This window comes from Oryctolagus cuniculus, chromosome 4 (assembly GCF_051225735.1).
Source record: "Oryctolagus cuniculus isolate XC-2025 breed Fujian yellow rabbit chromosome 4, ASM5122573v1, whole genome shotgun sequence".
In the NCBI taxonomy this organism is placed as follows: domain Eukaryota; kingdom Metazoa; phylum Chordata; class Mammalia; order Lagomorpha; family Leporidae; genus Oryctolagus; species Oryctolagus cuniculus.
The window spans coordinates 82,499,170-82,524,081 of NC_142870.1; the positions used below are offsets into that span (position 1 = coordinate 82,499,170).

Here is a 24,912-nt window from a genome sequence, read left to right on the forward strand (position 1 = left end):
TCCCATACGCCTGCCCCCTCTGCCCATCTAGAGCAAGAGCTAAATGAGCCAAGAGATTACAAATCCTGAGGTCACCATGAGCTATTTCCAAGAGTACCATGGCGCCCTGTGTTCTAATGCCCCCTGGTGGTGGAGTTGGGGCTGGTAATCAACAGATACTGTTGAGTATTCAGGAAGTGGTCCAACATGTGAAGCCTGGCTTTTATTTACCTGCTTAACTCCCTGAAAGCTGGCTTTCCTTGGAAACCACTGCACTGAGTAGTAGATGCCTGTCTTAAGGCAGTTGGTTAAGGCATTGCATGGGATGCCTGGGTTCAAATCCTGGCTCCACCCCAATTCTGGCTTCCTCCTAATGTACTCTGGGAGGCAGTAAGTGATGGTTGTAACTTGGGTCCCTGCCACCCACGTGGGAGACCTGGCCAGATTCCTGGCTTTGGCCTGGCCAGCTCAAAATGCTACTAGTGAACCAGCAAGATGGGAAATTGTGTATGGTAGGTGGGTATGTGTGTCTTTCAAAGACGTTAAAAGTTCGTTTTCAACTCATAAAAAAAAATGAAAAAATGAGCAGCAGTTGGGGTTTACTTTCAGTGAGATACTTTGTTTTTTGGAATTTAAGACAGTTACCAAGAGGTAGAGTCAGCGAGAGATCTTCTATCTGCTGACTCACTCCCCCAAATGACTGGAACGGTCAGAGCTGCGTCAAACCAGAGCCAGGAACCAGGAGCCTCTTGCGGGTCCCCCACTTGGGTGCTTCTTGTATTTTCCTGCTCCTCCTCCTCCTCTGCTTAAATGTCCCCATTTAAAAAGTAGACAGTGTACAATCCTTAGCTGGCTATTTCCTCCTGCTCCTATGATGCCCATCCCAGGCAAAGTCCTAACTACAGCCTTTTGGCCACCCTCTCCAGGTTGATGAGCCCACCTTCCCCTCTCTGCCACCTCCACCCCATCCCTAGATCTGTGGCATCTGTGGCTGCCCTCCTGGGCACACTTTTCCATTCAGTCCCAGGGATCTGAGTCTGAGGAGGGAGCAGCAGAATCCAAGCTCTCCCAGAAACCCACTCAGGTTCTTGGTAGGCTCTTCCACCCACCTCCTCCTCAGCACTACACACGGGTCCCCCCACTTCCTCTCCTGACTCACTTCCTCACTTGGGAAGAACCGGTTTAAAAAATGACAACTCAGTATTCCAGCATTTTATTGAATCAGGCAAGGAATCTCCACATTGTTGCACATACAAGTTTATATACAGTTATAAGGGCATGTCACTTGTCACAAAGATACAGCTGAACAGTAGGTTGGCAAGTCTATAATTCTGAGAACATTCAAAGAGTAGACACAGTAAAAAGTCATGCAAGTTCTAGAATAGTGAATCATGATGGAGCTCACTCAACTTATCCTTTATCTTCAAAATGCATATGGTATCTTTAACCAGCAAAAAATGAATCTGACAACCAGCAGGTTGTCTCTGGTTGACATTTATCTCCTTAAGGACTATCGAGCCTCTTTTATCTCCCTAAGGACTATCGAGCCTCTGTCACTGGCCTTGTCTGACTGGAAATAACCCTAAGCACACCGGTTTTCTGGAAGATTTACTGCTGTAAAATGCATGCCCTTTATTCATATCAAGGAGCTTCGCTCAAAGCATGTACATGTATGGTACCTAAACCAGGAATCCCAGCTATGACCTTCTCATGTATTTACACTGAATATGGGCCCACAATAAACCACGTGAAGATTAAAGAGACTGAGTAGAGAAACGATTCAGTGAGCCTGTCATAACCTAGGTCTATTGTAGCTTAGCTAAGTGACACTAAGTTTAAGAACCTTAAGAGACCTTATGGACTTTTTCTTAGGTGGTAGTTTTGAACTTTTAGGTTTAAAATGATGGCTGGACTTCACACAGCCTCAAATTGATATCTACATCTAATATATACTCCACATCCTAATGGGTGGGTAGACATGATCAAAGGCTTTACCTTCTCATAACCTTTACTTCCCCTCCACCACTCCTCCTGTAGAAGCTCCAATGTAAGCCAAAAGGTCAATTCTGGATTTAAACTTGTCTGAACTAGGATTATAAGAGTTAACATGCAAATACAGGGACGAAGTTAAATTCATTTGTCAACAGCAAACATTATAGATGTATGCTACTATCCTGCTAAACAGAAGACCCGGAGAAAACAAAGATGACAACACCCATATTAAATTAAAAAAAATCTTGAAGGTAGTTATTTTATAGCAACTGAATTTATCCACCAAATGCTTCATGACCACAAAATGTTTCTGCAACTAAAACTAAGAGGATTACAGGGAGTTGGGAATACATGTTAGATACTAACGACCTTCAAGCTCTGAAGATGTCACTGCATGAAGAAAACAATGGGAAACCCTGTTCCCGGAAATTACGTACACCCTAGTGTAACATATGGAGATCACTGTCTCCGATACAGACACTGTGGTAGGCAAAAACTACCTTGTTCTTTATACATTATGGAAGACACTGCCCCCGATAATGTGAGTTAGGTTTCTGACAAAGGTACTGGAAATTTTGCAAAATTTCAATTTGAGCTATATCCTGGATAAATTTAGCCATAAAATTCTGCATGAGCAATACCCACAGCCTTTAGGTGACATTTATTTAGAACTTGGTTTAGAACATAGTTCATTATATTCAGGAGAACTATCATTTTTTATCTGGTCAGCTAAATACAAGTCTAATTTGATTAGTATCCCTAATTAAATTTAATTATTTTCCAATCTTCAGCTTTTTTTTTTTTTTTTTTTTTTGGATTTTTGGAGGGGGATTGCGGCTGTTTTCTAAACCCTCTATAGTGTTGATCTTGAATGCAAAACTTCCAGTATCTGTTGGGTTTTATTAGCAGATGCTGCTTTTATTCAAAAAAAACGACAGTATAACTGTCATAATTATGGAAGGCACTGCTTCCGATAATTATCTTCTATAAAAAAACACCATTTATAGTGAACTCTGTCACTGATAAATAAACAATAAATATCTCAGTGCCAAAATGATAGAAAGCTTTCCCAAAATATTAACACTTTGGCCAAAATTTGGCAGTGTGTTCTTTAAGTCTGACAATCTGAACTTAAACACCTAAAACTGGTTCTCTTTCAAAACTTTGGAAAACACAAAACCAACAAAGAACTAAACAAAGACTTGCAGGGCAGGGGACAGAGGAAAAGAAAACCCACTAAGTCTTTGGCTTCTGGTCTCCTCTTCTTATAAAGAATATTCAGGTTAACGCATTAAGGCCTCACTCCTGCAATAAACAGTTGAACCTTGTTTCATCCAGCTAAAGGACCTCCATGTCAGACCTCACTGGCAAGAAGACAAGTCCTGTCTCAGTTAACTGTTTGATTGAGGGATGTGGAAACCAGCTAAATCCTTATGGAAAGACATATACCTCATTAGAATAAGGTGAATAAGGTCCTGCAACCTGGTTCCTCTCCTTCCTACCCAGCATCAAATGAAGGTAGAGGGTCACATGCTGTCACTTCCTTCAACTGACACCACCTTCCTCCTCCCACCTCAAGAGATACCAGCTCACGTCCTTAGGATTTAGAGCAATAGTTCACATAACTGGTTCTGACGTTTTCATAACTGTAACAGGAAAGAGGCAGTTGCCATTACAAAGCACTTAACATTCTACAGATAATCAGAGAAAATTTTCTATCGTGAACATTTTGAAGTGGTTATTCACTTTACCTTGAAGTGCAGGTACCTACCCTGTACTAAAAGCTGCTGCCTTAAGACATCTAGTATCAAGATGATTGGGTAGAATTTTAACATTAGGTTTTGTAGCCCTGCTGAAAATTTAGCCTACCAGCACAAGTCCTGAAACCAGATTAGCCTGCTGTTCTTATGGAAGTTATGGGTATCACATTTAAAATTCATTGTCAATATCCCAGATGTCACCAGAGAGGGCATTGGCAGCTCCCTGAATAGTCCAAGTAGCTAGCGCCAACTGGTTTCTCAGCAGTGTTTCATTAAAAGCACCGTTATTTTTCTGACGCAGATTCAGGTTCTCTAGCAAAGCCGACAGAGTGTGAGAGCCAGAGCCCCAGAAGATGTGTCGGAAAGGAGACTCTCTCGGAGACACGTAGGGTGACAGGAAGTGATATTCCACCTGAGAAAACACGTGAGATCGCTTACACAGTGCCTTTCTCTTAATTCAAATGTTAAAATTCCCCTGAATAGAATGCAGAAAATTAGGCTACTAATTGTACGTGAACTTTCATAATACTGAGATTTCTAGGGGCTTGTGGCATACATGAGAGGATTTCCAAAGTTCACAGAAAATGGAATTAAGAGATAGTGTAGATTTCCTAGGAACTTTTTGAACCCATGCCCCACATAGAGGGGAAGCAGATGGGTTAATTGAGGCTTGAATAAGGCCTGGCCTAGACAACAGAAAATGACAGTTAAAAGCCATTAATAAACTCTTATAAAAAACTTTCAAAGCCTAAATCATACAAGGACAAATGTCTCTGTGTTAGATGCATTGGTTTCACACCCTGCTAAGAGGTTAAAAAAAAAATCTATGCTCAATCAAAAAGACTGGGCTACCAGAGCTGCTCTGCTCTTCAGAAATGTAAGATTTACCTATTAAAAATTAAACATACTTCAGTATTTCCTTTCCTAAGATTCTACTCACTTTCATGATGCGGTCATTGATTTCCCTCATGACAAATCTGTTGGTTATTTCTGCATTTTTGAAATCTGTTGTCAATCTAGAAGTAGCACGGAAAAAGTCTCCACGAGCAGAATATAGCCACTGTAGATTCAGGCCCAGCTCCTGAAACAGAAGTTAGGTTTCTAATTTAGGTGTAGCAAATAAGATTTATCAAAGGAAGTGACTCAGAAAAGCTCAGCACAGGAATTAAGAACCAGCCAGCACCTTGGCTCACTAGGCTAATCCTCTGCCCGTGTTAAAAAATACCAGACGCGAGCCAGTGCCACGGCTCACTAGGCTAATCCTCCACCTAGCGGCGCCAGCACACCCGGTTCTAGTCCCGGTCGGGGCGCTGGATTCTGTCCTGGTTGCCCCTCTTCCAGGCCAGCTCTCTGCTATGGCCTTGGGAAGGCAAGAAAAAAGATGACCCAAGTCCTTGGGACTCTGCACCCACATGGGAAGACCTGGAGGAAGCTCCTGCCTCCTGGCTTCAGATCGGCACAGCTCCAGCCATTGTGCCAACTGGGGAGTGAACCAGCGGATAAAGACCCCCCCACCCTGCCTCTCTTCTCTTTCAAATAACTCTTTCAAAAATAAATAAATCTTAAAAAAATACTTTGGCGAGGAAAACACTGCAATAGATCCTAATTTCAGTTAGTGCTCACCTTTATGTATGCTCTGTATTGGTTCAGTTCCCTCACAAAGGAGAGTATTTTGTTGTTATACATCTCATAATCCAGGTTCAACTCAACATCATGAGTAAGTTTAATCATGAATTGACCAGCCACTTCCGCTGCTGCCCGGGCCATTTTGTTCAACTGTGGAATCTTCTGAATCAGCATCCCATAGGTATCAAAGGTAGTACCCAAATAAGGATAATCTGTGTCCTGGGAAACAAAGCTATACGGTTACCCTCAGCTTAGTTGTAACTGAAAAGCCTGACATGGAAATTTCACCATCAAGGTAACAGGAACTCCAATTCTCGCTTAGCTGCTAATATATCTTCATCCCAATTTTATCTTCAATACCATTCACACTGCTGCTGCTCAGGTCAAGAGAATTCCAGCTATGCTAATCCCCAAGTCCAGATCTTTCATCACTCCCTCATTTCAGACTTTCCCCCTTAGTCCCAGCTGAAAACACTGGAAAAAAAGGTCTAGTAAGGACCCAGCCTCTACTGAATTGACAATTTGATGCCCGTATCCCATATGGGCGCTGGTTTGAGTAGCAGCTGCTCCACTTCCGATCCAGCTCCCTGCCTGGGAAAGCATCGGAAGATGGTCCAAGCGCTTGGGCCCCAACAGACCAACAGTTCTGGACAAATATCTAGTACTGCATTTCAAGAGCATGTAGAGAAGCATTGTCCAATAGGACGGTTTGATGAAAATATTCCATATCTGTATTGTCCAACAGATAGTCACTGGCTGCTCAATCATTCAACCAAGTAAGCCTTGTTATTAAAGCTCAAACTTCACTGAAGAAATTTTATCAATAAACTCAAAACACTAGGCTAACAAGACTGATTAAAAAAAAAAACTATAGAGGGCTATACTGGGCTAGGCCTCCACTGTGGTGCTGGCATCCCACATGGCCACTGGTTCATGTTCCAGCTAATCCTCTTTGATTCAGCTTTCTGCTGTGGCCTGGGAAAACAGTGGAAGATGGCCCTGGCCCAAGACCTTGGGCCCCTGCACCCACGTGGGAAGACCTGGAAGAAGCTCCTGGCTTTGAAACAGCTCAGCTCTGCCCGTTGCAGCCATCTGGGGAGTGAACCAGCAGATGGAAGACCTTTCTCTGTCTCTCCTTGTCTGTAACTCTGCCTCTCAGATAACTAATTAAAAAAAAAAAAAAAAAAAAAAAAAAACTCTAGAAACTCAGTGGCAAAGTTAATACAAGATCCAGGTAATACTTTAGAATTCCTTAGACTTACCTCACAAAAGCAGAAAGAAACTGATGGGATTCCAGAATAAGCAAGGAAAGGGAAAGCAGCATTATCAAAAGAAAGTTTCTCACTGCAAGGAAAAGTGAAAATGTAAATTTAGAAAGTGTTCTAAAACAGACACCCAATACTCCCTTCACCTCCAAACACATTCTTAATTTGAATCTCACTAGGAAAAGGGACGCTCACTGCAAGGTTAGGTTCAGATCTCTACTTCACAACAGATGCTATTGGGTGAATCTGCTTCTCTATTAAGTTTGTTCATTCATTTTTCTCAACTTACACTTTGTTGACCCAGTTGCTATCCTGATATAGAGACATCCCAGTAACTGGATGCTTCACCTGTAAAGGTTAAGAAATTAACTTCATGTTAAAACTCATGCTTCTGAACTTAGTCTAGTCACTAACATGTTTGTCTTTAAGAAACATTTATAACATTTTTATCCATCTTCTTCTAACAAATTTCAGTTAAAACACTAGTTATCCCATTTAGATTTGTGTTGTCAGTTCTTTCAGTGAGTAAAAAACATGTCATCCTTCTTGATTAACATTTGAAAGGTTGTTTACCCAATTTTAAAAGCCCTCAGGCTCTGTCTGCTAGCACATTTTACACTTCCAGCCTATCCAGCAATGATATTATTGCCTCATTTGAGATCCTCTAGAAATCCAAATTTCCCATGAGATCAAGATCAAGCTCTTCTGTCTGATCTATTTTTATTCAATGTTTCCCTGGTCTTATTCTAGTCTTAGGTATAGTTCACATCCATTTATAAACCTTTAACATTCTGACGTTATAATCCTGTGAGAACCTCAGCTCAGGCCTCATGGCTTTTGTTCTATGTTCCAAAACATGGCATATGCTGAGATTACATACCACCACCTCCCACACCTCACAAATAGTTTAACAGCCTGGGGATGGATAAGGCAAAAGTATGACATTTGTAATTAGGTACATACTCACATCTTGCATCGTTTTCTCAATAAGCTTATACAACAGTGGGCTGGCAGAAACCTTGAAGTTTGTGGTGCCTGCAAAGAAATTTTAACATTGCCCCTACTCAGTTAAGAGTGTTGTATTCTACAATTAAAGTACTTAACAGATAGCAACCTAAATCAATAGCCTTCCACAATAAATTAATAAAGTACAAAAATAATTTAGGAGTTAAGTTCTTCAGCAACATATGCTAACTTGATTCAACTGAGGCTCTTACTCCTTGGATTTGCATTTAAGGTTCTTCTTTTAAAAACAAAAGATTTCTTTATTTGAAAGGAAGAGTTACAGAGAGAGAGGGAAAGACAAAGATCTTCCATTACTCGTTCATTCCCGGAATGACAACAGGAAGGGCTGCACCTGGCCAAAGCCAGAAGCCTGGAACTCCATCTGGGTCTCCCATAAGGGTGGCAGGGGTCCAAGTACTTGGGCCATCTTTCTGCTGTCTTCCCAGGTGCACTTACAGTGAGTTAGATCAGAAATACAGCATCCAGGATTTGAACCAGTGCCCATATGGGATGCTGGCATTGCAGGCATTGGCTTAACTCACTGCCTAATGTTACTTTTAAGCTTAATTTTTAAAGTGATTTTCACAGTAAAATTAAGAGGAAGGTACAACATTTCCCATAGATCTGTCCTGACACATGTACAGCCTCCTCTGCTATTAACATTTTTTTAAGCCTCTTGGATTCAGATCTGGTTATGGCAAAATAAACAAGGGCTGCTTTGCAGAATTTTCTTCTACTGTGGTTAGTTTTAATATTCATTCATTTGAAAGACACACACACACACACACACACAAAGAGAAACAATTCCTATCCACTGTTCAGCCCCCCAAATGCCTGCAATGACCAAGGCCCCCCATCAGAACTGGGCCAGGGCCAAAGGCAGGAACTGGGAATGGGTAATCTAATCCCAAACTCCCACGTGAGTGAAAAAAATTCAATTATTTGGCCATCATCAAGCCTTCCAGGGTCTGTATTAGCAAGAAGCTGGAGTCAGAAGCTAGAGCTGGGAATTAAACCCAGGTAGTCCAATGTGGAATGCAAGCATCTTAACCATTAGATTAAATGCCTGTCCTACCTTTGCTGTTTCATAAGTAATTTACATGAATTCACAAATAGCTTACAAAAGGATACTCACCAAGAACAGCTTTATCCAGATTAATGTAAGTGAAAGCCTTTAAATGCAAAGATGAAAGGTATCCCTAGAAGAAGGGAAAATATCAATGTACAAATATGTTTAAGTATTTGCTAATTAATATATTTTTATATATTTCTCATTTAGAATAGGCATTAATTGGAATTCATTCTTTTTGAAATCTAGATTCTACTGAGGCTAAATATGCAAAGACAAAAACAAATCAAATCTAAGAGTGGACAGCTTAAGTCAATACAAATTCAGGTGCCCATTCCAGGCATGGCTGATTCATAAAAAATACCTCTAGCCATTCAGTGGCACCAATAGCTCCAAAGTCTCCAGCACTCCAGCTTGCAAAGATAATGCTTCGGCTGGGTTTAAATCCACCTTAAAGAACACAAAAACAGTTTTACCTTGGGAAAGATTATAGGCAGACAGCCACAAAATATAGGCAAAACTGAGCAAAGCATGTAATATCTGGAACTAAATGCAGCACGTAACTATTCAAAGGCATCATCATTTGCACTACCTTTTAAGACCATGTCTGAGAACATCCGGGCAAGTTCCAATAGAAGAGCTGTTCCTACACTGGACTTTGCAGCTCCAGGACCCCAGGCATCCCTCTGGGCCCCTACTACAATATAGCGGTCTAAAAAAAAAAAAAAAAAAAAAAAGAAATAATAAGTAACATGCACGAGCAGCTTTTTAAACAGTTTCCTAATGCTGAGGTATGTCACTAGAGGATATAGCTGTATTACAGGTACTCAGAATAAAGAGCTCTACTTCAGATCTGTCTTAGGACTCTGGGGATTACATTCACAAAATACAACTACTCTTTCCCTACATTACCAACAAAGATTACTACTTACTTATGTACACTTAATTATTTAATAAGTAACAGTAAAAAGTAATGTTTTGGGGCTGGCACTGTGGCATAGCTAGCTAAGCAGTCATCTACAGCCCCAGCTTCCTTTATGGGTGCTGATTCAAGCCCTGACTGCTCCACTTCCCATCCAGCTCTCTGCTATGGCCTGGGAAAGCAGTAGAAGATGGCCCAAGTCCTTGGGCCCACCCACATGGGAGACCCAAAAGAAGCTCCAGGCTCCTGGTTTCAGACTGGCACAGCTCTGGCTGCTGAGGCCATCTGGGGAGTGAACCACTGGATGAAAGACCTCTCTCTGCCTCTCCTCTATGTAACTCAAATAAATAAATAAATATTTTTAAAAAGCCATTTTCCTAGAGCCTTATTATCTCTCAATAAAACTGATACCAAAACAGCTCACTTTAGGACAGACAAGATTTAGCATTTCAAAAACAAAGATGTAGGCAGCCTCCTTCTCTGGCCACATCTTCAGTGCAGCATAGAAAATCAGCAAGCCAGCAAAAACAGGTCTTCACCTGGTTCTTCAAAGCCTTTAATGACGCCAAAGACGTTCAGAATTCTCGCCTCTTTCAGCACGTTGTTCACAGTGAGCTTCACATTCTTGTTCTGGGAGGACTGGAGCCTACATGTAGAGTCTGTTTGCCACTCAGAAGGACAGGCTCCTTCCATGTTTCTACAAGGAGCAAAGAGGCATTAGCATTCTCGGCTATGGTTACTCCTTCCAGTTTATAAACTCAGTTCTACTCTCTAGCCAGTGAAGTTCTAGGCTAAGAGGACACACCAAGAGAACATAAAAAATTAACTCTAGCTGCCAGCCCCTTGTATCTTGCTCTAAACCAGTCATCTGAAAACTGTCAGTTCCTTCCTAGTTGAAACAATGTTCTTAAAAAAATGTCTCTACCTGTCTTCATAAGCCTTTTTGCCAGAGGTATAGCTATAGTTTATCTGAAATACATACAAAGATGATATTCTTCAGAATGAACGTCTTCCAAAAAATTCCATTATTATGTTCTCAACCTTCTCTAACAAGGGTAATATACATTCAACCGTAAACTTTAAAAAAAATTCAACTTGGATGTTTTCCTGCTTCCTCATGTTAATACAAAAAAAAAAAAAAAAAAAGACTGACGGGGCCAGCACTGTGGTGTAGCGGGTAAAGCCGCCACCTGCAGTGCCAGTATCCCATACATATGGGCGCCAATTCCAGTCTCAGCTGCTCTACTTCCAATCCAGCTGGGAAAGCGGAAGATGGCGCAAGTCCCTAGATCTCTGCACCCATGTGGGAAGACCCTGAGGAAGCTCCTGGCTTCGGATCAGCGCAGCTCTGGCTGTTGCAGCCATCTAGGGAGTGAATCAGAGAGATGTCTTGCAAGACATCTCTCTCTGCCTTTCCTTCTCTCTCTGTGTAGCTTTGACTTTCAAATAAATAAACAAATCTTAAAAAAGTCTGCTTCTAAGGGCCTTATTGACATAAAGGCCAAAACATTATTATCCCCTACTACACAGGGTAAGGCCGAAGGCTGGCTTCATAGGCTGGAAAAGACTTGTAGATGGTGGGTCAATGATAACTCCATTGCAAATGTCCCTTAGAGAACATTGTTATTAGTCACTTAGTATTTCACAAAGTGATTACATTTAGATGCTCTTCATCTGAGACCAACCATTCTATTAAGATATTTTAGCTGTTCGGTGAAGACTTAAAAAAAAAAAAAAAAAAAAAAAAAAAACAGGTTCAGAGGGGTTAGAGTAACTTGTATGTCAGACAGCAAATAAAAGCTTAAATAGGGGTCTGAAATTAGATATCCAGCCTATGACAATACTAGATAGGAAATATGTCCACATCAAGATAACAAGTCAGATTGGGTTCTACTTTTAAATCTTTTAAAGAAAGATACTAAAGTATGAGGAAGGATATCCTAAAGAACTAATCACAACCAAAAAGAAACTAGAAACAGGTGTCTACAGACACCAAAACTGTGTTGCTAAAAGGAAAACTATCCAGAACTGATGAGCATAAGGAACAGGACTTCAGCTTGGGGCTGGCGCTGTGGCGCAGTGAGTTAAAGCCCTGGCCTGAAGAGCCGGGATCCCATATGGGCACTGGTTCTAGTCCCAGCTGCTCCTCTTCAGATTCAGCTCTCTGCTATGGCCTGGGAAAGCAGCAGAAGGTGGCCCCAAATCCTTGGGCCCCTGCATCCATGGAGACCCTGAAGAAGCTCCTGGCTTTGTATTGGCCCCCATCTGGGGGAGTGAACCAATGGATGGAAGACCTCTCTCTGTCTCTACCTCTCTGTAACTGTCTTTCAAATAATTAAAACAAATCTTAAAAAAAAATTTCAGCTCAACAGGAATTCTAACATTCTCCAACAACAGAATGGCAACCAAGTGTTCCACCATATGAAGTACTCAAGCAGGAGCTATGCCAGGAATACTGCACAAGCAATTAACTGCATAAATTGAGCAGTAATTTGGGAACTTGGAAATCCAATGTCCAGTATTAAGATCACTTTATAGAAGGAAATAACCTCGTCAGAAAACCTCGCCCAGCAAGATGTTTTTCATATAACAGCTTACCCAAACAGTTTCTCTGCAGCCTCTCTGGAAATCGTCTGGACAGGTATATTAGGCAATCCTGATGACTGAGATGGTGGAAACTGAGTGTGATTGAAAGAAGGAAACCCAGGTGTGTAAGGGTCACCTGTTCCCAGATGAGCCTAGTAAAACAAAATTAGCTCCATCAGACACGTACTCAGAAAGGTCCCTATGAGACCCCATCATTTGGAATGAGGCTACAGCCTAAGCTTAGTTTAGCAACTTCAAGTCTCAAGGTCTGAATGACTTTGATGTGATTCCCATTTTTGTATGGCATATGGCAAATTCTGAATTCAAGGCACTCTTTGATAATATAATTTTAGCAGCAAAAAATAAAGTCTCAGTCAGTAAATCTGTCTTCTTGCTTCCTGCTAAAACTCTCCCAGAAAAAAGTATTTAAGGAAGGCACAGTTCCAATTAATAATTTAGAGAACCCAAAAACTCATTTACTCAAGAAGTAAGAACTTACATGTCCAAAGAGTGGAAGGTCTGCCTTAACAATGGGAAACTTCATCTGGTCCATGTATATCAACATACCAATTGCATTTAAACTTTCAGCATTAGCAACCTAAAGAAAAACATAAAAAGCTTAGAACACACACTGGACTTCATGGCAAAAGATAAATGGTTACAGAGAGCTAGATACTACTAGATAGATACTAGCTAGATAGCTACTCAAGTGTTCAAGTAGGTTATACATTTAGAAAAAAAAATTCTATTAAAATGAATTCAGAGTTTAGAAAATAATGAAAAGTTATCCAAGGTAACCACAAGTCACCAGTCTTGTACATAAAACCAGGTGACAGACAATTTAAACTGTTTTCACTAAGCACTACTGATTATTTCATGTGTCAAGGAATGGCTGCAAAACATTTCATATAGAAATGCCAGTATCCTGTGACTTTACATAATTAAAACTTACTTGATTTGTTGAACATTTTAATATATTGTCAGGTGTAAGGATTTAAGACTGCTGGTTTTCAGAATGTAGGAAAATCAACAAGAAACAGCATTTAACTGGACAATGATATCATGACCCATACTCACCTTTTCCGCAAAAGTAATCTCCCCTGCTCTAACAATCACTATCGATCCATTCACGGGAGAGTTTAAGTCCTCAAAGTCTTTTTTAGTGCCAAAATTGGCATGAATCAGTTTGCCCTAAAACAAAGACATCACATTTCATGATGATTGTGGTATAAAAACAGCCACAGCATCTAAGACAGAGGGTTGTACAGACCGAATTTAAGGTAAGAAAAGGTCAAGAATGGGGCCAGCGCCATGGCATAGCGGGTTAAGCCGCTGCCTGCAGTGCCGGCATTCCATATGGGCATCAGTTTGTGATCTGGCTGCTCTACTTCTGATCCAGCTCTCTGCTATGGCCTGGGAAAGCAGAAGATGGCTCAAGTCCTTAGGCCCCCGCACCCGCGTGGGAGGCCCAGAAGAAGTTCCTGGCTCCTGGGTTCAGATAGGCACAGCTCCAGCCATTGGGACCATCTTGGGGGGTGAGCCATCAGATGGAAGACCTCTCTCTCAACCTCTCCTTTCTCTGTTACTGTGACTTTCAAATAAATAAATACATCTTTAAAAAAAGGGGTCAAGGCCTAAAAATGATATGAGAAATCTGAACTTAAAGCTAGTAAGAGCATCATGAAGGCAATCAAGATTTCTGGCCTCACATATTCATTGTCATTAATCCATGCTGCCTGTAATTTAAAGGGTATTTCACACTGCTGCAGGCATATTTCTAGGCAACAGAGAGGGTAACAGCATATGTTAAGCGTAGAGGTATGTCCCACATTTAAACCCCAGACAGTTGAGATATATAGGAATGGTTTTAACTAAAAGCTGATTAACAAATTTGTTGTTAAATACCATCTATGAGGTATCTTCAAAAAGTTCATGAAAAACTTGCATTATGAAAAAAATACATATAGATGGCAAAATTTTTTGCACCAAATTCCCCACAAACTTTTTGAAGAACTTCATGAGCTGTCATCATACCGTTACCAAATTCAGGTTCAGATTAACAGCTACAAACTGACAATCACAACCAAATATCTGAATACAGAATGTGTGCAGCTTTACAGAAAGCCTTAATGTTTTTTAACTAAAAAATCTACCCTCCTTTCCAGTGAGGAAAGGTAAGAAGAAAACACAAGTGGGTAAATAAGCCATGTCGATGTAAGGGGAAGAATGGGCCAGGCAAAGGGAGAGGAGAGTGTCATGAAGGCTCTGAGATGAGAAGCACGCTTGGAACTGAGTGTTTAGGAGGTCAGGAGCCAGAACAGTGAGTGGAGAGCAGCAAGATCACCAAGGGCCTTGCAGACCAAGATAGGACTTTGGATTTTATTTTGGAGGCTGAAAAGAAGGACTATCTCCTGGTCAATTATATTTTACAAGTAAACTTATACAACTATCATGCACAGGAAAGATAATGAGTTCTTGAGCTATTTAACAGAAAAAAGGGTCTCACAGTTTTGCCTTACTTACAGTAACTGTGGTAGCCTTACTATATGCCACATAACCCATAGGATTCTCCACCAGGTCGGGCGCCTCACTGTTCTTATTCACTATGATCACTGAGTTCTGTGCACTGTTGAAAAAAGATCAGTTAAAATGAAGCTAAGGCCAACCTTGGAAAAACAATAGTTCTAATACATTTAGCATGTGAATTGCATTACTGAAGAAATTCAGCTGTAAATCTTAACCTCAACTTTTGAAATAAATATCTGCTATTTTTAGCAAATTTCAAAGTAGCTACTTCTAAGAATAAGTATACCATCTCTCAACATACCTGTCTTTGACCTGAATCTTAACAAAATGTTCATCGTGCCAGACTTTACTAAGTTTAAAGTCACGGAATTTATTTTCAACAAAAGATGCAAGATTTTCATCATTCTGAGATCCAGCCTCACGAGGGATATAAGAATTCTCATTCAGTTGCCTGGAAGAAAAAAACATGTTAAATGAATTTAAGTTTAATTTTAAAAAGAAGAAAACATTTAACTCAAGGATCAAGGCAGAGAGTGAGAGAAACAGAAACTAAGATCTTCCATCTGTTGGTTCGCTCGCCCCTAATGCCCGACAGCTGGAGCAGATCAAGGCCAGGAGCCAGCAACTCAATCTGAGTCTCCTACATGGGTTGCAGGGATCAAAGTATTTGGGCCATCTCCTTCACCTCCCAGGCTGTACATTAGTGGAAAGCTGGAATTGGAAGTAGATCCAGGACTGAAGCCAGGCAATCCAGTATGGCCTGCCCCAAGTAAGTTATTTTAAACCATGTCCGTATTATGAGTTTAACTATATTTACCATGGTTAAGATAAATCAAGTGTAACCCAAAAACTTCTAGATTGATCAAGCTTGGAAATAACGTAATTTCAAACTCAATAAGAAGACCTTTGTATCCAACATAAAACATTCCTTCAAATACCAGGTGCTGTGGTGTTAAGCTGCTGCCTGCAGTGCTGGCACCTCATATGGGTGCAGATTCTAGTCTCAGCTGCTCTACTTCCAATCCAGCTCCCTGCTAAAACACCTGGGAAAGCAGTAGATGGCCCAGGTATTTGGCCCCCCTGCACCCATGTGGGAGACCTAAAAGAAGCTCCTGGTTCCTAGTTTGACCTGGCCTAGCCCCAGCCATTACATTTGGGAAGTGGACTGGCGGATGGAAGATCTCTCTCATCTCTTCAGTCTCATTATGTCTTCAGTCTCCACCTAAGCTGAAGCACTCTGAATCCCCCAAAAGTAAAACCACTGCTTGCTCTGAACTTCCATGGCTCTTTCCAAATACTCAGCATATCAGTTCTGTGACACCATGTTATGTGTACATTATCCTCATTTTATCCACAATGCTTGCTGAATCGTACACATACAAAATAGTCACAAGATGAACTAAAAATCCAAGATTTCTAATTTAAGTCTAAAAGAATCATGGTACCACTAATAAAGCTGTAGGAAGCTAACAAAAGGTCAATGATGAACTTGTTCTTTACAAAGACATGTCTCAGGAAGATACTAAAACTCTAAGGACAGAAACCTTAAGGATATGGACTAATGGCCAAGAACCAGCAGAAATCAAGGAATACTAGACATGTCCAGTTAGTCATGTTCTGGAAGGTGATGCCCTGACTTTACAAGAGGTTAAGATGGAAAATGCAACTACAAAAAGACTGAGAGCAAGCAATCAACTAAAAGGAACCAAATGGCAAAAAGGTCAAAGACTAAGAATCTGTTTAACAGATTTCTGTGGAACAGGCGGCTGCAGCTCACCTGATGGTGCTGGTGAAATCGGTGGTATCCAGTTTCTCTGACAACATTGTTCTGAGGTCTTCCCAGTACAACCGAGGGGGTATTACAGGCAAGTCCTCTTCGGGCTCCGCGTTTTCTGACTGCTCCACTTCTGTTCCTGCCACGCTCTCACACTCAGCTTTTTGTTCTACACGTTTACAATTTCCCAAGTAACCAATCATAAATCCTAAAGGTTTAAAGAATGTCAGAGTTGAACTCACAGAATTTTACTTATAATCTATCCCTGTAGGATAGTACTATTTCAGTTAAACCTTAAAACTACTGGCTTTAATCAAATTCTAAGTAGTGTGGGAAGTAAATAATCCTTTTTAGTTTTGTATATTCTAAACCATTTAATCCAGTTAAGTTATATAATCACTTTATTTTAAACAATTTACCTGTTAAAGCATAGGTGGGTACCTTTTCATTCCAGAACCCTTCCTTGAACAAACCTCAGGCTAAGCTTCTATGCCACAAACATCCTCTGCACCTGTCTAGTGTCCCTTGTGCACATTATATTGAAATTGCAATGATTCATGTGTCTCCCTTCTCCCAAACTAAATGTAATCTTAGTCATCATTGTATTCCTAGTGCCCAGCACAGTGGCATTTAAAAAGTACAAAAAAAAGGGGGGGCTGAGCTCAAGTAACAGATTTCCCACCGCTGGTTATACGGAACACTTAAAATTTTGAATGGCCATTCTTACCAATCAAGAAAAAAATGATTATAGCAACCATCGCGTAGCAGAGAGTTCCGTTGCACCTTTTTGGTTTCGCAACATTGGCTCTCACGTTATTCTCAACGTTTTCTTCTTCATCCACAGCCAGCTTCATCTCCACGTGACTGTTATCACCATCTACTTGTCGAGCCAGGCTGAACCGGGTATATGACAGTGGTTCTCCACCAAACTAAGATTTTTTTTTTTTTTTTGCAAAAGAGAGAAAGCATTATGAAAGAGATGAAAGGGACAGGAATATTTAAAATAAAGCCTATTCACATACTATACTTGGTTTGGGCCATTATTATGATTCACAATATATTCTTAAGGGAAAAAAAGTTTCCCTTCCAAACCAACATTCTTCCCTAAGCTGTGTTCCATCAGGGGCTAGCTCACACACTGGTCTTTATCCCACTCATTTCATTCAGGGTTCTGCTGTGTGTGTCTCCTACACATTCAGATCAGTACTATCTTCAGTTCATCCAGCTACTTGGCTATCCCCTTTTACCACATCCAAACTACCCTGAAACTTAATTTTCCATATTTACTCTCACTCAAAAGGGCTCTCTTCCTTTGTGGCATCAGGATCACCAGTTTAAATGTATATGAATACCTGATGATAACTTTGGGGACTACTTCGTCCTTACTGAGAGGAATCCATGCTACTATACTTCACATTCTTATAGATCCAGAAAGAAAAGTGAAAGCTTACCAAATTAGAAAATGCTGATCTGGCTTGATCCATCATTCCGAGCTGCCACAGCGAAGAACCTAGAATTAGAATGGAAAGTCAATGAGACAGATACCAACATACCAGATTAGTGAGGGCTTTTCATTACAGGCTATGTTAATTATTAAATATCAAATGCTTTTAAATATATCATTTTCTCAGAAAGATCTTTTAACTAAAATAGTTTTGTAGGGTCCTTATTTGGATCCTCAATTGAGGTATGGTAGCAATGGGGACAGCCATGTAAGACATTATTGATTCAAATAAGAAATCTCAATATGGACTGCATACTAGATGATACTGTTGTTTCAACAGAATTTAGGAGTAGAAGGTTAAGACTCCATCTGCAGCACCGGCATGCCATAGGGATGGAAGACTTATTTGTATCTGTCTCTCCTCTCTGTATCTGCCTTTCAAATAAATAAATGAATGAATCTTTTAAAAAAAAGTATATAACAAGGGCCAGCACCATGGCATAGCAGGTAAAGCCTGCTCCTCCCATATGGGTGCCAGTTAGATCCTGGCTGCACCTCTTCCAATCCAGCTTCCTGCTAATGCACCTGGGAAAGCAATGGAGGAGGGCCCAAGTCCTTGGGACCCTGTACCCATGTGGGAGCCCTGGAAGAAGCTCCTGGCTCTTGGCTTTGGATTCACCCAGCTCCAGCCATTGCGGCAATTTGGGGAGTGAACCAGTGGACAGAAAATATCACTCTCTGCAACTCTGCCTTTCAAATAAATAAATAAATCTTTAAAACAGGTAAGTATGTAATAAAACAACCATGGCAAACAGTTGGTAAATCTAGTTAAAGCATACATGACTGTCATTGTATTATTTCTATTTTTTTAGCAGGCATGGAACTACAAAATAAAATGCGAAGAAAACTAATTAGAATGCCATCCTTGATAAGCAGATATAAGTAATGAATTTAGTCGAAAAAGAACAAATACAAAGATAATAGACCACTTGAAAGAAAATACACACACACTAACTAAAGCAGAAGACCACAAAACATCTCCAAAAGGAGAAACACCCTGATCCTTCATACAGCTTCCTGCATGATTTAATAGATCTGGAACAAAACTAACAAAAGACAAAAACAGATTGTTTTTACCGATGAAGCAGCCTATGATCGGAGAGATTAAATAACTGTTCAAAGCAGAAAACTAATTCCAAAAATGATGTTCAGGAGCCAGCACTGTGGCGTAGTAGGCTAGGCCTCTGCTTGTGGCACTGGCATCCCATATGGGTACCAGTTTGTGTCCCGGCTGCTCCTCTTCCCATCCAGCTCTGCTTATGGCCTGGGAAAGCAGTGGAAGATGGCCCAAGTCCTTGGGCCCCTGCATCCATATGGGAGACCTGGATGAAGCTACTGGCTCCTGGCTTTAGCCTGGCTCAGCCCAGGCCTTTGCATCCATTTGGAGAGTAAACCAGTGGATGGAAGATGTCTCTAACTCTGCCTTTAAAATAAATAAATATTTTTAAAACTTAACTGAAATCTGATTTTCTAATTAATTTGGTTTGAGTGCATCTAGATGCTTGAAAGTGGTATTGTGCTGAAATCTGTAAGATGAACATTTACTGAATACTATCTACTGTAAGGTTTTTCCTTTACACAAATACATTAGCCGGCACCGCGGCTCACTAGGCTAATCCTCCGCCTTGCGGCGCCGGCACACTGGGTTCTAGTCCCGGTCGGGGCGCCGGATTCTGTCCCGGTTGCCCCTCTTCCAGGCCAGCTCTCTGCTGTGGCCAGGGCGTGCAGTGGAGGATGTGCTTGGGCCCTGCACCCCATGGGAGACCAGGAGAAGCACCTGGCTCCTGGCTCCTGCCATGGGATCAGCGCGGTGCGCCGGCCGCAGCGCGCTGGCCGTGGCGGCCATTGGAGGGTGAACCAACGGCAAAGGAAGACATTTCTCTGTCTCTCTCACTGTCCACTCTGCCTGTCAAAAAATAAAAAAAATAAAAACAAAACAAATACATTAATAACTAATAGCATATTAAACACCTATACAGTACAACACAAACTATGAAGGATATGTAAATTGTAATATAGGATTTTATGTAAACTTGCATTTGAAAGTCTCCTTTCTAAAACCTATTAGCTTTAAAGACCAGAGTCAAATGCATCAGATCATATTCTCAGAAGCACAATCTCTTGCCCCTTCTGGTGGAAAAAGCTTATCACTCCCACTGCACCCAACCTGCACACACCCAATCGGCACAGCCAGAACTAGAGGGCTCCACCCGGAGGCAATGTTAATGTTAATCACCCTTTTCTAGGAAAGAAAACAGTTTACAAGTTTAGCGCTCATCAAAACCAGCCATTTCTCAAAGGAGTTAAATAAATGATGAGGGGCAGACATTGGCGCCAGCAGTTAAATGTCACTTCGGATGATGCCTGCATCCCATCAGAGTGCCTGGGTTAAGAGCTGACTCTGCTTCTGATCTAGCTTTCTGCTACTGTGCACCCTGGGAGGTAGCAGATGGCTGAAGTACTTGGGTTCCTGGAACCCACATAGGAGACCTAAACTGAGTTAGGCTCCTGGCTTTCTTTGGCCTACTCCTGCCCTGGTTGTTGCAAGCAATTGGGGATGAACCAGTAGATGGAAGATCCTTTCTCTCGTTCTGTCTCTAAATAAAACGAAAATTAGTAAAAATAAATTTAAAATAAATTAGATTGAGTATCTGTAGAAACTGGTACGTATTAACACATAACTAAAATGTAAATACATTTTCATTAAAAAAGCATTACTTTCATTTTAATCCCAAACACAAAATACAGACTTTTTTAAAAAAGATTTCTTTATTTATTTGAAAGTCAGAGTTACACAGGAGAGGCAGAGAGAGGTCTTCACTCCCCAGCTGGCCACAACAGCTGGAGCTGCTACTAAGCCAGGTGCCAGGGGCTTCTTCCAGGTCACCCACGCAGGGGCCCCAAGGACCTGGGCCACCTTCCACTGCTTTCCCAGGCCAAAGCAGAGAGAGAGCAGGATCGTAGTGGAGCAGCCGGAACTTGAATCGGCGCCCATATGGGTTGCCGGAATTGCAGGCAGCAGCTTTAGCTACTACACCACAGCACCTGCCCCTTACGTTATAATCTCTAACTCTGCCTTTCAAATAAATAAATAAATCTTTAAAAAAAAGATAACATAAAAGATATCAGGGGGAAAAAATGGGACCTAGGCAAATTTCTTTTAATCACATCATTTAATTCTACATCTGTGAAGACAATAGTCCTACAACACCCAAGTTACTCCTGAAGTTCTACACACAACAAATTTGAATGACTTTCCAAGAAGCTTCCTATTTAAAGTGCTCCTTTTGAATTTTCTTCCAAATGAAATTTCCCTAATTTGTGTGCTCTAAGAGAAACTTCTCATACCAGTTGTTAATTCCATCCTGTCTATAAATAGGTAGTTCTGTTAAAAGACCACATCTAAATGTCAGCATTGTTGGTGACATCTTTAAATCTATCACAAGAACTTCGCTGTTCACTCACATTAGTGACTATCTTTGGTGCTCCAATGTTAACTGAAAAACCTTTCAACTTCTCACATTCATACTGAAGATTAGGTAAGCAAAACATAGCCCCACTTGTTTGGAACCACAACCTGGAAGAAAGCTCTGAAATGTCTAACTGAGCTTTTAAAATTCCACTTTCTTGAAATATGGCATTAGAGCCTATTTTACTTTTAAAATACAGTAATTATTTAAGGTCTTTATTTTGGGGTGTCTCAAAACCAGAGATCTGCAAACAATACATGGAGCTAAAGGGAGATGATCCCCCATTGCACTTCCACCTATGCATAATGGAGATGCTACTCCATTGTTCTTGTAGTAAGAACAAGCCATCTCTGTCATTATTGAGGAGCCTACTTAAATTTAGAAAACATACCGTTTCCGTTTCATGTTTTTGAGTACATATAAAGTTCCTGATTTTTATTTTAATTTGTTATTTGCTTTCAAGGCAGAGGGACTAAGAAATAAACAGAAATCTTCCATCTGCTGGTTCAATCCCCACCAGCCAGGGTTGCGGCCAGGCTGAAAAGAGGAGAGCCAGAACTTGATCCAGGTCTCCCACACAGATGGCAGGGACCCAGGTTCTTATGCTGTCACCTGCTGTCAACCAGGGTGCGCACTAGCAGAAAGCTGGAATTGGAAGCAGAGCAGGGACCTGAACTCAGGCACTCCTACATGGGAGGCAGGTGTCTTAACCCCCGGCACCGCAGGTGCCCTCTCTGTTTTTGAGGCTCTGTTTTGGAGACCTTCACAGACCAGTAACTATACTTCCTCTGTTTTCTTTCCAGAAGAGACTCAACCCCTGTCTTTACTCAGCAGCACCCTTCCTCTGTTCCTCGAGTCCTACTCATTTCTTTCTGACTCAGCTCAAGGGCCATCTCTAGGAAGCCTTCTGATATCCCTATACTGTAATACCGGATATTGAATTGCATGGACAATAATGAGTAAATATACCTATTTCTTACAATACTGGAGAATGCTTGACATGAGGTTCTAAGTGATATGAAAAAGAATAAAATGCAAATCTTGGACCTAGAATCTATTTCCATCCTCGCCACTACTCGAGTTTATCCCGAAATCACTTGACAAAGTGATTCAGAGATTATTAAACCGGTTGTAGGTACTACCCAAACTACTTCCCTGGTATGTATCTGTGAGGTGAAAAAGGAAAAAAGTCCTGAATCCACAAGCCCTTCTGCACAGTCCTCAGAACTCATACTTGTATTTACCCAGAACTTTCTGACAGATGGTCAAGGTCTTCCCTAGCTTCAAGAGTCACTTTACCCACCTGAAGTGAAAGGGCAGTGAGGAAATTCAATACAAGCAGAATCTAAGCTTCCGTAGAGCTTTTTGTAAGGCATTGACCGCCTGAAGTCCTTGCTGTCCGTGCAGCACAGAGGGAAGCCACCACACGGAATCCCACAAAGGGTCACGTCTAACAAGCTTTCATTGTCTGCTTCAGGTTCAACTGGGAACTCAACTGCCAAGTTTAACTGCACTATCAAAAGCGAGTAACTGCCTCCCCTTAGGGCAGTGTCAACCAAACTGCTCTTCCCTTTCCAACAGTCTCCAACACAGGCTAGGTTCACTGCCACCATTGGCTGACAAGAACATCCCATCGGAGAAAAACTAAGGGTGTTAAATGCTGCTAGGAAATATTTGATATCAATGACAAAAAATTTCTTAAACTACGGATTCTCTTGCAAGGCATGCTTGGCAAATTATAGCCAAAAACAGAAACAAAAAAGAGCAGGGCCCACGAGTACTTTCAAGACTGAACTGAAATGTTCACGATAGGTAATTTCTGGAAATCAGCTTAAATGTCATGGTCGAGGAGGTCGAATTCCCCAGCTCAGAGAGAACTGAATCAGCATCTAGACTCATTCTGAGCCTAGAATAAAGGTATCATGTAGCCAAACAGGACAACTATTTCCTATTTCAATCCTCTTACCAAGCCAAGGGGGAAAAACACACACAAGCGAGACAGGATCTGCAAACAGGCGCCCTGGATAGGCGATGTACCCAAGCCGCGCGGCGCAGGGCAAAATGCTCACGGTCGAACAGCATTTTCTCCCCCACCACCACCTTCGAGAGCTGTCCAACAGAGCCCCGACACAATAGGCCTCCGCCGCCTTTTGATCGCACCGCTAATTTCCAAACGGCTTTGGAAAAGGGGCTGCCCCCATCTTGTAGTGAGGGCTGCTGGCTGTATTCCTAACGTCACCACCTGCGGCCTTCAGTCGCATTCGGCCTTGGGAAAACCGAGAATCCACACACAAGGCCGACAGGCACAGCCTCGCAAGAAAAGAACACGGTGGACCGGAATTCGAACCGGGCAGTCCTCGGAAACCTTGGTCTAAACAGCCAGGCCATGCCCGCTTTGTCCCGCTAAGGGTTGGCAGTCCAAGGTCACCCACGAACCCCCTGGGGCGACTTCCTGGAGCAGCCACGTGCTCCGCGCGCAGCCGGCGGCTCCCCTGCGTTCCCGAACCCGCGGCCTGCAGCCCGCCCGGGAGGGCCTTGCGGCTTTCACCGGGCGAGCTGGTGAGGAAACGATGGGGCTGCGAGGACCGCGGGCCGCAGGGTACCCTCACCTTGCCCTCAGAACCTCGTGGAGAAGCCATCCGCCCTCCGCGAGCGCGAACGCAGAAAAGCCTAACAGGGTGGCAAGCCCCCTGCCCGCAGCAGCGCCACCCCGCCGCACCTGCAGCCGGCTCTCCCAGCCGCCACAGCCACCGTCCCACACGCTCGCCGCGCGCCCCCCGCCCCCCGCAACTCCCAAAGGCTGCTGGACAGCACCGAGACCGCCCGGTCCAGCCCCGCGGGCTGAGGGCTGAACACGAGGGTCTGCGGAGCGCTAGCAGCGGCGCGTCACTCACACGGGCACCTCCTCCGTCCGCCGCAGCCCCAGACGCCCCCTGCGATCCTGACGCCCTCTGAGGGCACAGCTGCCCCAACCGGTGGTTTATAGTCTGGCCACGCCCTCCCCTGCCCCCCGGGTCTTGCGTCACTTCCTGCCTCACGTAGCTCTACCTACTCCAAAGGAGAGCGCCCGGGGCGAGGGATGCGTGCGCACCCGGCCGGCGCCCTCCTCTGAGGGAACGCGACGAGGGGCTAGTGCTTGCAGAAAAGGCGCCAAAACGGCAGGTTCCCCGAGGAGCGGCGCGATTGGCTCACCGACTTCCGCCTCCGCGGCCGCCAGAGCCCTCAACCTGACTTTGACCGACCTGCAGGCCCTCAGTGCAAAGTCATATGTATAACCGTGGACTCCAGAATGTTGGATACTTAGCTTGAAGCAGTTCCTTCACGTGTTGGTGGCCAGCCTGATCTAGAGTAGCGCTAGCCTGATGGGAATATATGTTTTGCAGCCCCAGAAATAGTTAAGCATAAAGGAGGAAGAATTAAAGCAAGATGCAGAT

The 24,912-nt window shown here is 42.5% G+C and overlaps 1 protein-coding gene across 1 annotated transcript; it reads right to left on the bottom strand.

Annotated features, from left to right (window-relative positions):
• Window positions 1-1,176: 1,176 nt before the first annotated feature.
• On the bottom strand, window positions 1,177-24,587 carry TFRC (transferrin receptor). Its single transcript, XM_002716537.6, has 19 exons — window positions 24,373-24,587; window positions 17,956-18,014; window positions 17,232-17,433; window positions 16,508-16,712; window positions 15,032-15,181; window positions 14,728-14,830; window positions 13,282-13,395; window positions 12,704-12,802; window positions 12,217-12,356; window positions 10,158-10,315; window positions 9,289-9,408; window positions 9,061-9,146; window positions 8,763-8,826; window positions 7,590-7,657; window positions 6,912-6,970; window positions 6,620-6,701; window positions 5,355-5,576; window positions 4,672-4,812; window positions 1,177-4,143 (listed from the first exon to the last, which is right to left on the bottom strand). The coding sequence occupies exons 2-19, from the start codon at window positions 17,989-17,991 to the stop codon at window positions 3,901-3,903; spliced, it is 2,292 nt and encodes a 763-aa protein (XP_002716583.3). The 5' UTR covers window positions 17,992-18,014; window positions 24,373-24,587; the 3' UTR covers window positions 1,177-3,900.
• Between the last annotated feature and the right edge of the window lie 325 nt (window positions 24,588-24,912).